General features: G+C 44.1%; 1 protein-coding gene across 1 annotated transcript in view; it reads left to right on the top strand.

The window, feature by feature from the left end:
- The window catches only part of pth2ra (parathyroid hormone 2 receptor a), a gene marked incomplete at both ends in the record, with an annotated part of 45,027 nt that extends 31,480 nt beyond the window's left edge, over nt 1-13,547 (top strand). The window contains 3 exons of the mRNA XM_084478264.1: nt 7,042-7,180; nt 13,053-13,367; nt 13,482-13,547. Of these exons, the coding sequence (XP_084334390.1) occupies nt 7,042-7,180; nt 13,053-13,367; nt 13,482-13,547 (520 nt within the window). The remainder of the gene's footprint in view (nt 1-7,041; nt 7,181-13,052; nt 13,368-13,481) is intronic.
- Nucleotides 13,548-14,046: the final 499 nt, after the last annotated feature.

The following is a 14,046-nucleotide window of genomic DNA, read 5'->3' as shown; positions in this document are numbered from 1 at the left end:
GTCCAAAGGGAGTATAATTGGCACTTTATCACAAAAACACTCAAGACTTTCTGCCAATTTCCTGTTGGGTTGGATGCCAGGAAAGACAAGATAAGGGGCCTAATGGCTAACTTTAACGGAGGCAAGCTATAATGTTTGAGTCATGTTCCAAACAAGAAAGGAAAACTATAGCCTCTGTATAAGCAGGATAGCTTTTTGCTACAAAGACATTTTAGTAAATTTCCTGCACTGGTGAATCACAAACTAATGAGAAAACATCAGAGCCAACAACTGCCTATTAAAATGTGCTACCTCTTTTACAACGGGGATTGTGATGGAAATAATTGCCGTGACTGTTTTGTGCCTTCCTTTATGCTCTTTTAATGGTGCATATACATTGGTGTACCAACCATGTAATGGTCCCGTGAAGAGAATGGTCAAATAAATAAACAAAACTAAACCAAAAAAAATCAACTGTATAAATTGACATTCTAATAATGTCTTGTGCCTACAGGTTGGTCTCAATTACTGGGCATCTTTGATTATTTCTCACTACTACTGTGGCATTGGCAATCCTGCCTCATTCACATTCAAAAAGATAAAAGCAAAAGCACACAATAGTTTTCAATACACACTGATCCACTCTCTTCACCTATTCGAAGAACAGAGCCAGAGCACAAGACCTGATATAGTTACTGATACACTACCCATTATAAGTTGAAATGGAACAAGCACCAACATTAAATAACATGGACTATATACAAACAATATATATATATATATATATATGAACAATATTTTGATCACAGTAGCAATAATGTCACACAAGTATCAGCAACACACGACATGCCTGCACAAAGAAGATGATAGATTTTATATTAAAGGCCTTAAAGGTTATGCCGGTAATTTACCAGGAAATGTGTGTGAAAGGGTCATAGTTGAATTCCCCTGTACAGGGTACTAAGCCACCCAGCAGCTTGTTATTTCAGATCCAGTACTTAGAAGTTCTGTATGTAAGACTGAAGAGCTATCATTAGAGTGTAACCCGTTTGAAACACCACGTTCGATCCATCTCCTTCTCTGGAGAATCCATCTTGCCTGTCAATCCCATTAGTGCACATGGTGCTATTCCTGGCTGTATTACAGACGTTATCATGGGGAGGAAGCCAGCAAAGAGCGAAGGGAGTTTTTGTCGGTTGTTAATAGGGGTTCAACGACTTTGATTCTAATTCAGAAATCAATCGAAAATGATCAGGTGGGATCATGCCCGTAGCCAGCCAGGGTCTTTCAATCCCTGGCCACAGCCATGGGGGCGATATGAACGGCAGAATTTTAAAGGAGTTCTTGACTCTGTGATTAAGTGACTGCACTGTCATTGATGGTGGTGCCAGCTGTTACCACCTCCACCATACCCATACGACTGCACATTGTCTATAGTTGGTGTAAAGGAGTTGGCATTAAACTAATTCACAGAACTGTTAAAAGCAACTATACCTGCAGTTCCAAAGTCCTATTTGGCTTCAAATTATACGCTTGTCTTTTTTAAACAGAAATAATTAAAAGTTTGTTGGGCAGATAATTGTGGCCGGGTAAATAGAAAGTATTTCTGTATTATTATCATGTCTTTCTGTTGTTTTGTACTATTTGCATGCGAAAGGAATAATTGGACGATAATGGTGAATCACAGAACAACAGTTGTTATTGCAGTATTGATTGAGCACAGCTCGGGTTTAGCAGTAAATTTGTTTTTAGTTGCATATGTACATTGATGTTGCAACCATGTAATTATCATAAAAAGTCAAAGATCAAATAAATAAATAAATAAATAAACTTTTTCCAAAAGGAACGTGAGATTTCGATCTGTTCAGTCACAACTCTGAATGAAACAGTGAGTGTTCTGCTGTAAAAATGTTACTTTGTGTTTGTCTCTATTTGTAAGTCCCCTGGCATTTTACTATTCACACACAACTATAGCCCTTAATCACAGGTACAGTCTCAAAGGGATACACACAAAAACATGCAGAACTCTGAACGATTCACTCTGTGAACGATTCTTCACATTAATGGAATCCAAACTAATATAAGCTATCGGCAGTGTTGGCACCTCTGCTGCTAATGTAACGTATTTGAATCCCATCCCTTTCACTGCTAGTTTGAAAAAAAAAAAAAATCCTCAAAGCAATTATTCTTCCTGGGCCTGAGTCAGAGTCCAGAGTCTGCTCCGTAAGCCTTTGGTGTCTTTGCACTGCTGTATTCTATTGATATACTGTCAATTGATCTTCAGAAAGACCCTCGTGGGTGTGCAGAAGGATATAAACGATCCACAGTCTTCTATCTTAGTCACTTGGATCCCAAAAAGTATTACGAATTACAAACAATGATAACTATGAAGCTTCAAATTGTGATTGTTTTTTAATAATGGAAATGTATTTAACAAATGTTTTAGCAAGGGCCATCGGTTCTCTCATCATATTGTGTTGAAGAGCATATTTTATAACAGAGAGGATATTACCGGAACTGACCCAGCTGGGCTTGGAGAAAGAAACAATGAATGTTAATTTGTGTTTGCCTCTATTTGTAAGTCCCCTGGCATTTTACTATTCACACACATCCACACACAACTATAGCCCTTAATCACAGTTACAGTCTCAAAGGGCTTCACCCACGTACACACAAAAACATGCAGACCTACACATACACACTATACACATACGTGGACATACACAAACACACACACACGCCCACATGTAGCTCATGGTCTGTCTTTCTCTCCCTCGCTGTTTTATCTAAAGGAAGATCACTGTGACCATGATGATTTACGATGACCCGCTGCCGTTCTGAAAAACATTGGTTTTGGCACATATGCAGCTTGGCTGTCGTCTTGAGTGTCTTACTTGATTTTTTTCCTGGACAATTCGTTGAAATCCTCTTAACATACACACATCTGGTGTATGTGGCTGTCCGATCGTTTCATTTGGGCCAGAGGACATGATTGGATAGCCTACCTGTCTGTCTTCCTGCCCGGCTACCTGTGCCTTCATTGCCCATTAGAGTGTTTCACGGGCTAGGCAGACCTAGTGCCGAAGAGGTAGTCATCTATTTTTGGGTAGTGCCTTTGGAAGGAATGTTTCGATTGGATACTTTCAAAATCAAGCTACCCCCGGCAGTTTTTTCTCCAAATTGCCTACCCTACTTTAGTTATGTCCCCATGTCCACCTGACAGATGTGTGAATGGTATACCACTCAGGCCCTTGGTGACAGGTGGCAGCCCAGACGCAGCACAGCCCATTTAGGATAAGGTTTTCCATTTCATTCAAAAATAAACAGCCATTATCTGTAGCTTATTGAAGAAATGGGTGAAGGCAATTTCTGCACAACATGGTTTCAGCAATTTTGAATAATAGTTGAGCTGTGTGTGAGGCAAGCGGTCTGTAGGTGTATGTGATAGCCTAGCCGCCTCGGGGGACCCTGAGAATGAGGAGGCAGAGATGGAGGCTGCTGAGCTGCAGGTCAAGGCAGAGCTGGTGAAGAGACAATGAAACACAAAATAGCCTCCAGTTACATTTAAACATCGTTGAGTTCACCTGGAGGCATGCGGCATTAGGCTTCAATGACCATGTGCAAGTGGGTACGCTACGCTTAAATTGATGCATTCAAATCAAAGACAAGTTTGACTTCTTTGTATTAAACTTCATTTCAATACATTCAAATGGTAATTGTAATTGTGGTAATGGTAATTGCTTCCCATACAATAGCCGTAAGCAGTGTTTCCCCTATATGCATTCAGAAGCGGCGCACCGCCGCTGCTGGATTGTCAAGCACCACTGCACCACTATTTTTTCTAAGGCTTATGATAAATATCAAAGAAATAGCTGAAAATGAACATAAAAGATGAACTTAGTTTCTGCCAAGTTCAAGGCACATTTGCACAATGATCTGGTCTCAGCAGATACCTTGACTCTGTTGGTTGTTATGTCATATTTGGAAGCTCAATCTGTAAATTTTCCCCCAAAAAATCTCACCAGAAGTAACCATTTAAATGGATATTTTTCAAAATTTTCTTACGGGGGGGGGGCATGCCCCGGACCCCCCTAGCATTGTTAGGTTACCAACTCACATCACCACTGCTACAAAAGAATCTAGGGGAAACACTGCCGTAAGGTACAAACACATGTTTATTAAAAAAGATGGTGGTTAATGGTGAATCTGTAATATTGTTTGGAGAGCAATAAATGGGGAGCATTTGTTATTGTTATGAAGGCAAATCTATAAGCTGCGTGGGATGGTAAATAATGGTGTCCAGGATCCTCTGATCCATCATCTCCTGCCCTCGCATTGATCCTAGCAGAGACCCAACCTTAAGCCCCAAGGTGTAGTTACCTCCGCTGGTACTTACAAGCTACATGCATTTTTTTGTGCACTTTATTGAACATTTACAATAGCACACATGGCATCCATTATACACCCTAAACACTAAACATCATTGCCCCTGATCTTAATGTTTTTATTTAATATGTGATAAAAAATGCATTGGGTTTTTAAAAGTGAAATTTGAGATAAGATGAGCCAAGGGAGTGCATAGATGAGAAATGTGTGCATAGATATGAGAAATGTGTGAACTGTGAGAGTGAGAAAAACATTCATTCTGATCTAGGAGATCATGTCAAGCCAGCAAAAAAGGGTTAAAGTTAATTATTCATTGTTGATATTAAGAAATAATCATGCCTGGCTGTAGTATTTGGATGCTTTGTAAACACGCAAAATTAACATGTGTAAATGCCAATGTAACAAATTACATTGGCAGTGGAAAAGTTAGATGCAAGTGGATAATGAGTCTTGAGCCCTGTGTGTGAGAGTCGGAGAGGAATGTGTGGTAATGTTCCTGAAAGGAGCAAGTGTATTTTCGTCTTTCTGTCCTGGCAATGTTGCTCATCGGGGGGATTATACATCACTGGCCAATAATTTGCATACAGAAGCATCTGCTCATTATCAGTTAACAACTCTGAACTCTGTGAACGATTCTTCACATTAATGGAATCCAATCTAATATAAGCTATCAGCAGTGTTGGCACCGCCGCTCCGATGTTACGTAGTTGAATCCTGACCGTAGTTGAATCCTGATTAGGCCTGGGCAATAAAACAATAAATTATCGTATTGTGACTTTTGATCAATATCAATATAAAACATGTTCAATATATATCGATAAGAGACTGGACCACCGGATCTAGCAGCTGGGTTTGTTACACAAACACGGTTCCATACTTATTTACAATATTTGAGTGTTTTTCATTGTTGTATCGACATTGGATTATTTATCAATGAAGAACAGTGGAATGTCATATTAAGTGTTAAACAGAATTATTCTACTTCGTTTAAGAATGCTTGATTCTGATTGGCTGGGAGGAGGGCATTAACCCGGCAGGTTGCCCGCTGACTAAGCACAGCGTCATCAAATAGTAGATAGGGTTAGGGTTAGCGGTTAGGGTTAGGGTTAGGGTTAGGGTTGGGTTAGGGTTAGGGTTAGGGTTAGGGTGGACGGCTTACCGCTACCGGTAAGCCGTTACCACTAGCCGGGCATATTAAACTCTTTATTGCCCTGCCTCTCGGTGATTATCCCTTACGTGTTTAAATCCAGCATGGTAATTTGTAGTCTTTTTAGGTCACTACAATTATCAATAGTAATCGATATCGTTCAATATGATCAAGTTATATCGTGATATGTCTTTCAGCCATATCGCCCAGGCCTAATCCTGATCCCAATGATCTTGCCCTGCTGCAATCACACACAAAAACACTTGTGCTGTCCAGTGCCAAATGTACTCTGGGATATCTTTGTATGCTGTACACACTGTCGTATCGAAAAACAATGATTGTGAGCAAGATTATCAGTTTGTTACAAAAGCCTGATGTCGACTGGCTATGCGTGAATAAAGAATATAAACAAAGATGTTTACGGAAAATACTGCATTCATCCCATAAGGCATGCCCTGGAAAATAATACTTTGCATGTTAAGTTTGGTGTTAACATTATTGTTTTTCGCCATTTTCACAGTATTTGTCTCCAATTACTGAGCTTGGATTTACTTTCACATTTTATGTTTTATAAATGAAGATACAGAGAGAGTTAGACATGCAGCAAATGACTACTGGCAGGAATCTAACCCACTTCGGTCACTGCCGTAAGGACTGATCTTTAAAGCTACGAGCCACTGGGGCGCCCCGAGATGGGTTTTCAAACAGACACAATTAAGGTTTCTTAGGCAGACCATTATGGCAGGGTGAAAGGGCAGTATTTATGTAGTGTTATCATGTTGCTCTGCTGTTTTTAACCTTCTGTATGCAATCAAAAGGAATAGTCAGACGATGATAGTGAATCATACAACAAGCAGAAAGTTGTTGTGACGACTCGTGGATTTGGGCTTTGCAGCGATCAATCTTAATTAATCCCTTTTATGTTGGGACCCTGACTCGGTGCTGTACTAACATTTATAAACTTTATAACCCATTAGTTGATCTATGAAGCTGTCAGCGATGTCATCGTTTTCTTGAAATCCCTGGCAGGTTTTTAGTATTTGTTTTTGCTTGCCGTGTTTGTGTGTGTAAGTGTCCCCGGGAGCCATGGAATTGGTAGCTTCGTCTGTTCCACCATTGTCTGGCCTGATGGGCTAAAGTGTGAACGTAGAAGACTATGTGTTTACTGCACGGGAGACCCATGTTACTGAACAAACACTCTGTCAGTGATGGCTGTCACAGCTATTTAACACTTCAAACAAATACATTTAGCTTCCGGCACCTTGTAACGATGGTGTGTCTTGTGTCTGTGTGGTTGTGTCTGGGTGTTTGTCTTGTTGAAAGGGTGTCTTATTGTGTGTGTGTGTGTGTGTGTGTGTGTGTGTGTGTGTGTGTCTTGTTGGTTTGTGTGTGTGTGTATGTGTCGGGTTGGTTTGTGTGTGTGTGTGTTTGTGTCTGTGTGTGCATGTATCTAATGTGTCTTGTTGTGCGTGTGCCTTGTTTGTTTGATTGTCTTGTCGGTGTGTCTGTGTGTGTGTGTGTTTCCACAGGAAACTGGCCAAGTCCACCCTGGTGCTGGTGCTTGTGTTCGGGGTCCACTACATCATCTTCGTGGGTTTACCGCAGACGACTAAAGGGCCGAGCTGGGAGGTCCGCATGTACTTTGAGCTGTTCTTCAACTCCTTCCAGGTAGGCTCACACTAAAGGCCATAGGAACTGTCCATTAACCGTGTATTTTCTACCCAGCCTACAGTCAATTCAGATATATTAAGCAGCAAGTGGGTTGGGACCTGGGTGGGAAAATATTTTTTTGGTGAACCAAGTACTGTTTCTGGTGGCTGATGTGTACAATGATAATGGGAAATTAAGAAACGCTTGAGCATGCTTGAGCATGCATGTACTAAAGCAGGGGTCGGCAATTGGCGCCCGCCAGACATATGTTTTTTGTTTTTTGTTTTTTTACAATATCGAACTGACAGTCCCAAATATAAATAATCTACTAGGGATGCACCGAAATGAAAATTATTGTCCGAAACCGAGGATAATGAAACAGTTGACCAAATACCAAAAATGGCTTGAAAAAAAACAGAAAAACAGCAGTATAACATCTTATTTTTAGCCTACTTGTACTCTATGGCTGTAGTTAACGGCGCCACATGTGTTAAAAATATTGAAGAAATCAACGCAAACACATTGATACACAAAAGGGTGATTTTTCTTAGTTTTTTAATGTATCAAATCCTGCTATTGCTCCCGCGAGATTAGAGACACCCTCCTCACTGTCATCTGTAAGCTGCGAAGGGCTGAGCAGGAGTTATTGGAAACTATGCAATATTAAATGAAAGGGAACCCCCCCCTCTATAGGCAACAACCATGGTGACCCGACATTACGTATTTTTGTGTGATTACTGCGACTACTGCTGAGAAAGGCAGGAGCTGTTGACAAAAGTCCACAAAAGATTTAAGACGCCAAGCTCTGACAATTTCCTGTATAACGCACGCAGAGTCTCTGATGAGGCTACTTCGCCTACAGCTCTTCTGACGGTGAGTAGGCTAGGAACCGAGGTTTGTGTGTGTGCGCAATCAGTCAGCACCCCGCCGTGGCGTGTGTGTGTGTTGTGTTTTAAAGAGGTAGTTCAGGATTTTGGACATCGGGTTTCATTTCCAAGTGAGCCAGTGTGTTATTTATCATTGGAGACCCTTTTCAACACTTTTCATTCAGTCCTTCTAGTTGCAGAAATCGCTGGTGCTAGGCTAGCGCAAGTCGAGGGGAACTGCTAGCCTGCCAATAAAAACAGTTTTACCCACTCCAAAGTACACCTGATGCAAACCAATTATAATGCCCGACTATCGATGTAAATGTCTGTGTTGATAGAATAATATTAGAAATAAAACTATCCTTGTATCGCAATGATCACATTACATTTTGGGGGACTACTTTCTCAGCAGTGGCGGAATTTCACTTTGCTCCAGTGTAGCAACCAATTCACTACAGCAGAAGGTAAACAGAGAAGCGCACTCCAGGTAATATCAGTCCGCCGCTGCCGTAGCTTGCTTCCAACTACAGGGATTATAAACTAAATGCAATGCGATGCAAGGGCAAGTTTATTTCTGACACTATTCTATCAACACAGACATTTACATCGATAGTCTGGCAGTATAATTGGTTTGCCTCGGGAGTGGGTAAAACTGTTTTTATTGGCAGGCTAGCTGTTCCCCTCGACTTGCGCTAGCCTAGCACCAGCGATTTCTGCAGCTAGAAGGACTGAATGAAAAGTGTTGAAAACGATCAACAATGATAAATAACACACTGGCTCACTTGGAAATGAGACCCGATGTCCAAAATCCTGAACTGCCCCTTTAAGAGTGGTTGACTGGACATAGACAGGAAAGTAGGAGCGGCTTTACGTGTGGCCTGTGCAAACAATGAGACACTTTTACCTGGCAGACTCTGCTGGAGACCAGGCTGACAACTGTGCAACTTTTTCACTTTGTCTTCACATAGGGTGAGGAGTAAGAGTTATTAGGGGGCAAGATCAGCAAATAAAGTCATTCAAATACCAACAGGATGTCCCCCGCTCGGCTACATTATGAATTAACTTATTTTCTCTTTTATTTTTTACTTCAATAATCAAAATCGCATTTGCAGTTTATAACGTGATCAGGCATGAAATGTACGTGATTAGGGCATACACTTATATGTAGGCCAACATACATACAACATACAATACAATTCTATGGAGTGTTGAAAGTTGAAAGTTGGTTCCTACTGCGATAAGGTACGTGGTAAGAAGTACAAAATGTTCCCACATTTAGTGTGGTTCAGGTGCCTATTGCCCATCTTGGTTAGGATACCTCATTACAACTGGACAGCATGCTCGGCTTACCTATGCTCACATTAAATTCTACACGGAATAGCATACATAATGATTTTAATGTGATGGGATCAAGTTAATATCACCCCCAACCCGGTGCGTGCGTGCGTGCGCGCGTGCACACACACACACACACACACACACACACACACACACACACACACACACAGGGCAGCCATGGGTTATTATATTGAGTATAATTGAAATATCCAATTGGTGCAGTGAGGAGTGCTGGGGACTGATCAGGATCAATTTAGCTCTGCCTTTGTCTCCTATAGTCTAGCCCTGGAGGGGCCATAGGCGTCGATTACGCTGGCTACGCTGAGGACAAGTACCCAACAGTTTTCATCAAGATTCACTTTGTACCCACCACTTAAAAAGTCAAAAACCTTGAGTTGAATCATTATGGATTATTACACGGCTCTTCTCAATGCTGTGGAACGCTGCGTTCACTTGCATGGGCCTTCCCGACTTCCGGCGGTGAATTATTTTTCGATAATTGACCGTTGCTAAGCATAAAATGACCACTGTCAAGGAAAGTGGATTTTTTGCCTCTGATTCACGTGTCTCGTATCACTCCGCAAGTAGTCCGGTAACTTATCAACCCCAGCGTATTCGTTTGCTGAGTGACGTCAACGTCTTTGGCGGACTATTTCTCTGCTGATCAACACTACGAATGCTGGTAACGAATGAATCGTAAAAAGACACACTGTGTGAAGATATTTTTTCGTTTTGGCAAGTAGCCGTGTAATAAGCAGGATAATGTAAAGAACGTTGCCGGTCCACTTTCACATGTGTTTTGGGCTGCTTGGGTGAAAGAAAAAAATACTTAATTCATCTGAAATTTCAGCCCCAGCATCGCAGTATATATAATAAGGATTATACCAGGGGTGGAGTGGGGCACTAAAAGCCACCGGGAGAATTCTGACCGGCCCAGCCCAACCCACCACCGGCCCACCACCAGCCCAGTGGCGTAGCGATCGTGATTGTTGGATGGACGAGCGCTGTTACGGTCGTGATTGTTGACGGGGGGGGGGGGGGGGTCGCGGACGAGCGCTGAAGTAGAATAATGATGTATAACGCATAGGCCCGGCTTACACGCGTCTCGCGGCAGCTCACATTAAATGTGGGCTGGTCCACCTGACCTCGGTGGCCGACCGGCCGACCGGGAAAACTCCCGATCGTCCCGACGGCCACTCCGCCCCTGGATTATATAATGTACGGTACTTCTCCCCTCCCAATTATTTGAGTTGGTTTGGTCCGTGGTGTGTCTTTTCTTGAGCGGTAACAGAAAAGAATCAGCGAACAGAAATGTCGTTGATTGTGGAGGGCAGGAAAAGCCAAGGAGGAGTCGAAAAAGCCAGATTTAAAGAAAGAAGGGCACTGGAGGAAGATTCCGCCAAATGTGCCAAAATAAACCACCTGTTCAGAGGACAGACACAAGTTTCAGCCGGTAGAGAGAGGTGGATCTAATGATTAATTTGCAACATAAATCATTTAGCTATTTGTTTTATGTTTGCAATGCCATCCTAAGCATAAAAGCTTAAACCAATTCATCATTATTCTAGTTTATTTCTAGTTTAACAAAAAATACTAAAATTAACACTGAAACTAATACAAACTACATCTAAGCCAAGCACGAACTGCTTAAAAAACAAATTACAACTAAACTGAATCAAACCAAACAAATGCTAAACCGTGCTTATGCGCACATGAGGACTCAGAACTCGAGTCAATTCAAATTCAAATGATCACGTAATAATTATACTTGCTTTTCGCTATAAATGAATTGCGTAGATTAGCTGGGCTTTCTCATTTGTCATTCCTCCTCTGCTCAACAGATGTGCAGAGGAATGCTAAGAGTGCTGTCCAGTGAGTGAGCACTGAGGGCTGGATGGTAGAATACCCCAACTCTGTCCAATAAAGCGCCTCCATCTGCTGCTCCGGCGGCCGGGGCCCTGAGGTCCCCGAGGCCCCTCCAGCCTTCAGCCATGGCCCCACCTGGGGGCCAGATCAAAAGCCTCAGCCAGCTCTGCACCTGGTCCAGTGGAGAAGGTTGGCCCCGTCGGCCCATAGCCCGCATTAGAGACACGCCATTAAAGAGTGGCCAGTCACAAACTGTTAGCAAAAGCCTTGTGACATTGAAACAAACAAGCTTTTTGAGACGACCGCGTAGTGAACGTTCAAACACATGAGCATCGACAGAGGTGGACCTGGCATTGGAACACTTTGAAAACACTTACAATTCTGGAGCTTATAAACAGCCTCCTTTCACGAAACCCGGGTTAAAAGACTGGTCTAGCTCTTGGTTCAACGCGGGAAGGGGGCTCCAGTCTCCACTCCCCACACCACGTCGACAGGGTGCTCCGCGGGAGGTCCGCTCATAAAACGTTTTCCCGCTTTGTACACCCGAACAATACATGGGCAGGGAGTGATTGCTTTGTTTATGAGGGAGAGCGGTGAGTCATCCCGAGAGTTGAAGCTCTGCAGGGTGGTCGTTCTATTAAAGATCCTGGACGGAGCCACAGGCCACGTGGCAATATCAGTGGAGCACCTTCAATGGCACACTGAAGGCGACAGGAACAGAATGTGAATTAAATCCTCTGTTATTATGGGCTGCCTTGGGCCTGGAACCACACAGACGAGGATACAATTTATTGATAGCAGTGGAATACCACTTCATCCTGCTTTGATGACTGAAAACATGAATTTTTTTCCTTTTTCACTCTAGCACGTAAACCCACTAAAAAGCAATACAATTACATTATGCACAAAATGTTGTTTTTCTACCTTTTCAAATGTAAGTCATCAAAAAACCTCTAACATGCAACTACACTTTCAGGGGGCGTATTCTGCTGGCGCACGCTCTTTCCTTCTCTCATACTCACACTTCTCTCAGCACATTCAACCTCAGTCAACTTTCAGCCTGTGTAGAGCCATTCATTCGCACTGCTTCCATTTTCCCATCCTATTGTACTGGGGACCTAAATGAAACCTTTTCACAATGTATTCCTATGTGAACGTTAGTAAAGTTGGTTCTGTTTTTCTGTTGGTTTTCTTGCAGGGTTTTTTTGTATCCATAATATACTGCTACTGCAACGGAGAGGTGAGTGCAGAATGTACCTATGAAATACAGTAAATGACGCATAATTCAAGGTTAACGTTTCACATTTAACACTACAAACCCTAGAGTTTGTAAATGTTCACTGCCAATCCTGCTTCTGTTCAAATGTATTCATTGGCTGACCCTTTTCTCTAGTCGCCCACATTTTGAAGAATGTGAATGACAGTGATGGCTGCAGTTATAAAGTTGCCAAATGCCTTAAACACACAAGAGGCCTTCGTATTGAGAACATAAATTAGCCACTGCGAGAAATAATGAATTTTGATTCACACGGCATAACATTTTTTAATGTAAAAATCTTCACGCTTCGATTTTGTTCCACTTTTCAGTTTTAATTTGAGCGTCAAACATGCCATAAAGCTAGCATCATATCAAACATACTATAAAGCTATATAGCAAAAATATAGCAGAACGCTATAAAGCTAAAATCATACCACACAGCATTACTTTTTAAATCGGAAATTCCCTTGCAACGATGGGTGGATCCCCACCCATAGTCTCCTTTCGACCAATCAGACGCTCCGTGACCCCCCCCCCGTCCCCCCCCCCCCCCCACTGCCAGGTGCAGACGGAGGTGCGGAAGACGTGGACGCGCTGGAACCTGGCGCTGGACTGGAAGGTGCCGGCGGCGTGCGGGCCCTGCCGCTACGGCTCGGTGCTGACGGGCCTCAACAACAACAACCACAGCACCAGCAGCCAGTCGCACCTGGCGCTGGGCCACGCCGCCACGCGCTCCACCACCCTGGTGTCCAGCCGCGTGTACCGCGGCTCGGCGCCGCCCGCCCTCGGCGCGCACGCCGCCCTGCCCGGCTACGTGGTGAGCGGCTCGGACGCCGACAGCCCCCAGCCGTCGTCGTCGCCGTCGCCGTCGCCGTCGGTGCCCGACGACGACGGCGGCGGCGGCGGCGGCGGCGGCGGCGGCGGCGACGGCTGCGGCGTCGAGGCGGAGACGGACAGCGGGCCCAAGCGGCTGGACGACATCTCGCTGAAGGAGGCGCTGCCCGTGATGGACAGCAGCGCCACCGCCGAGGACGAGGACGAGGAGGAGACCCTGTGAGACTCCTAGGGGGGGGGGGGCGGGCGGGGGCGGGGGGGGGGGGGGGGGGCGGGAGAAGGGGGCTCCAGTCTGTCTCCACTCCTCACTCCCCCTCGTCAACAGGGTGCTCCGCAGGAGGTCCGCTCCCAAAACCTTTTCCCGCTTTGTACACCCGAACAATACACGGGCAGGGAGTGATTGCATCGTTTATGAGGGAGAGCGGTGACGTCATCCCGAGAGTTGAAGCTCTTTTTTTTTTTTTTAAGATCCTAATGGCGCACTGAAGGCGGCGTTATCAATGCCCCGAGGCAAAAGGGACGGGGGGGCGGAGCGCTCGTTCAGCGCAACGCTCGAACAAAGGCCGACATGAAGACGTGACGTCAAGGGGCGAACTTGTGAACTGCCCGTAGTCACGGCTCCGGTGTCAAAGGGCTTCACGGTCCCACCTTCTACAGCCCCACGCTCAACCCTGAGATAATGATGCACGTGGTGGTGTAGGACTCGGGGTGTTGGGAGCACG

Source organism: Micromesistius poutassou (genome assembly GCF_964030765.1).
Source record: "Micromesistius poutassou genome assembly, chromosome: 14".
NCBI lineage: Eukaryota > Metazoa > Chordata > Actinopteri > Gadiformes > Gadidae > Micromesistius > Micromesistius poutassou.
The sequence above is the reverse complement of the archived record's forward strand: the minus strand, read 5'-3'. Positions and strand labels throughout refer to the sequence as shown.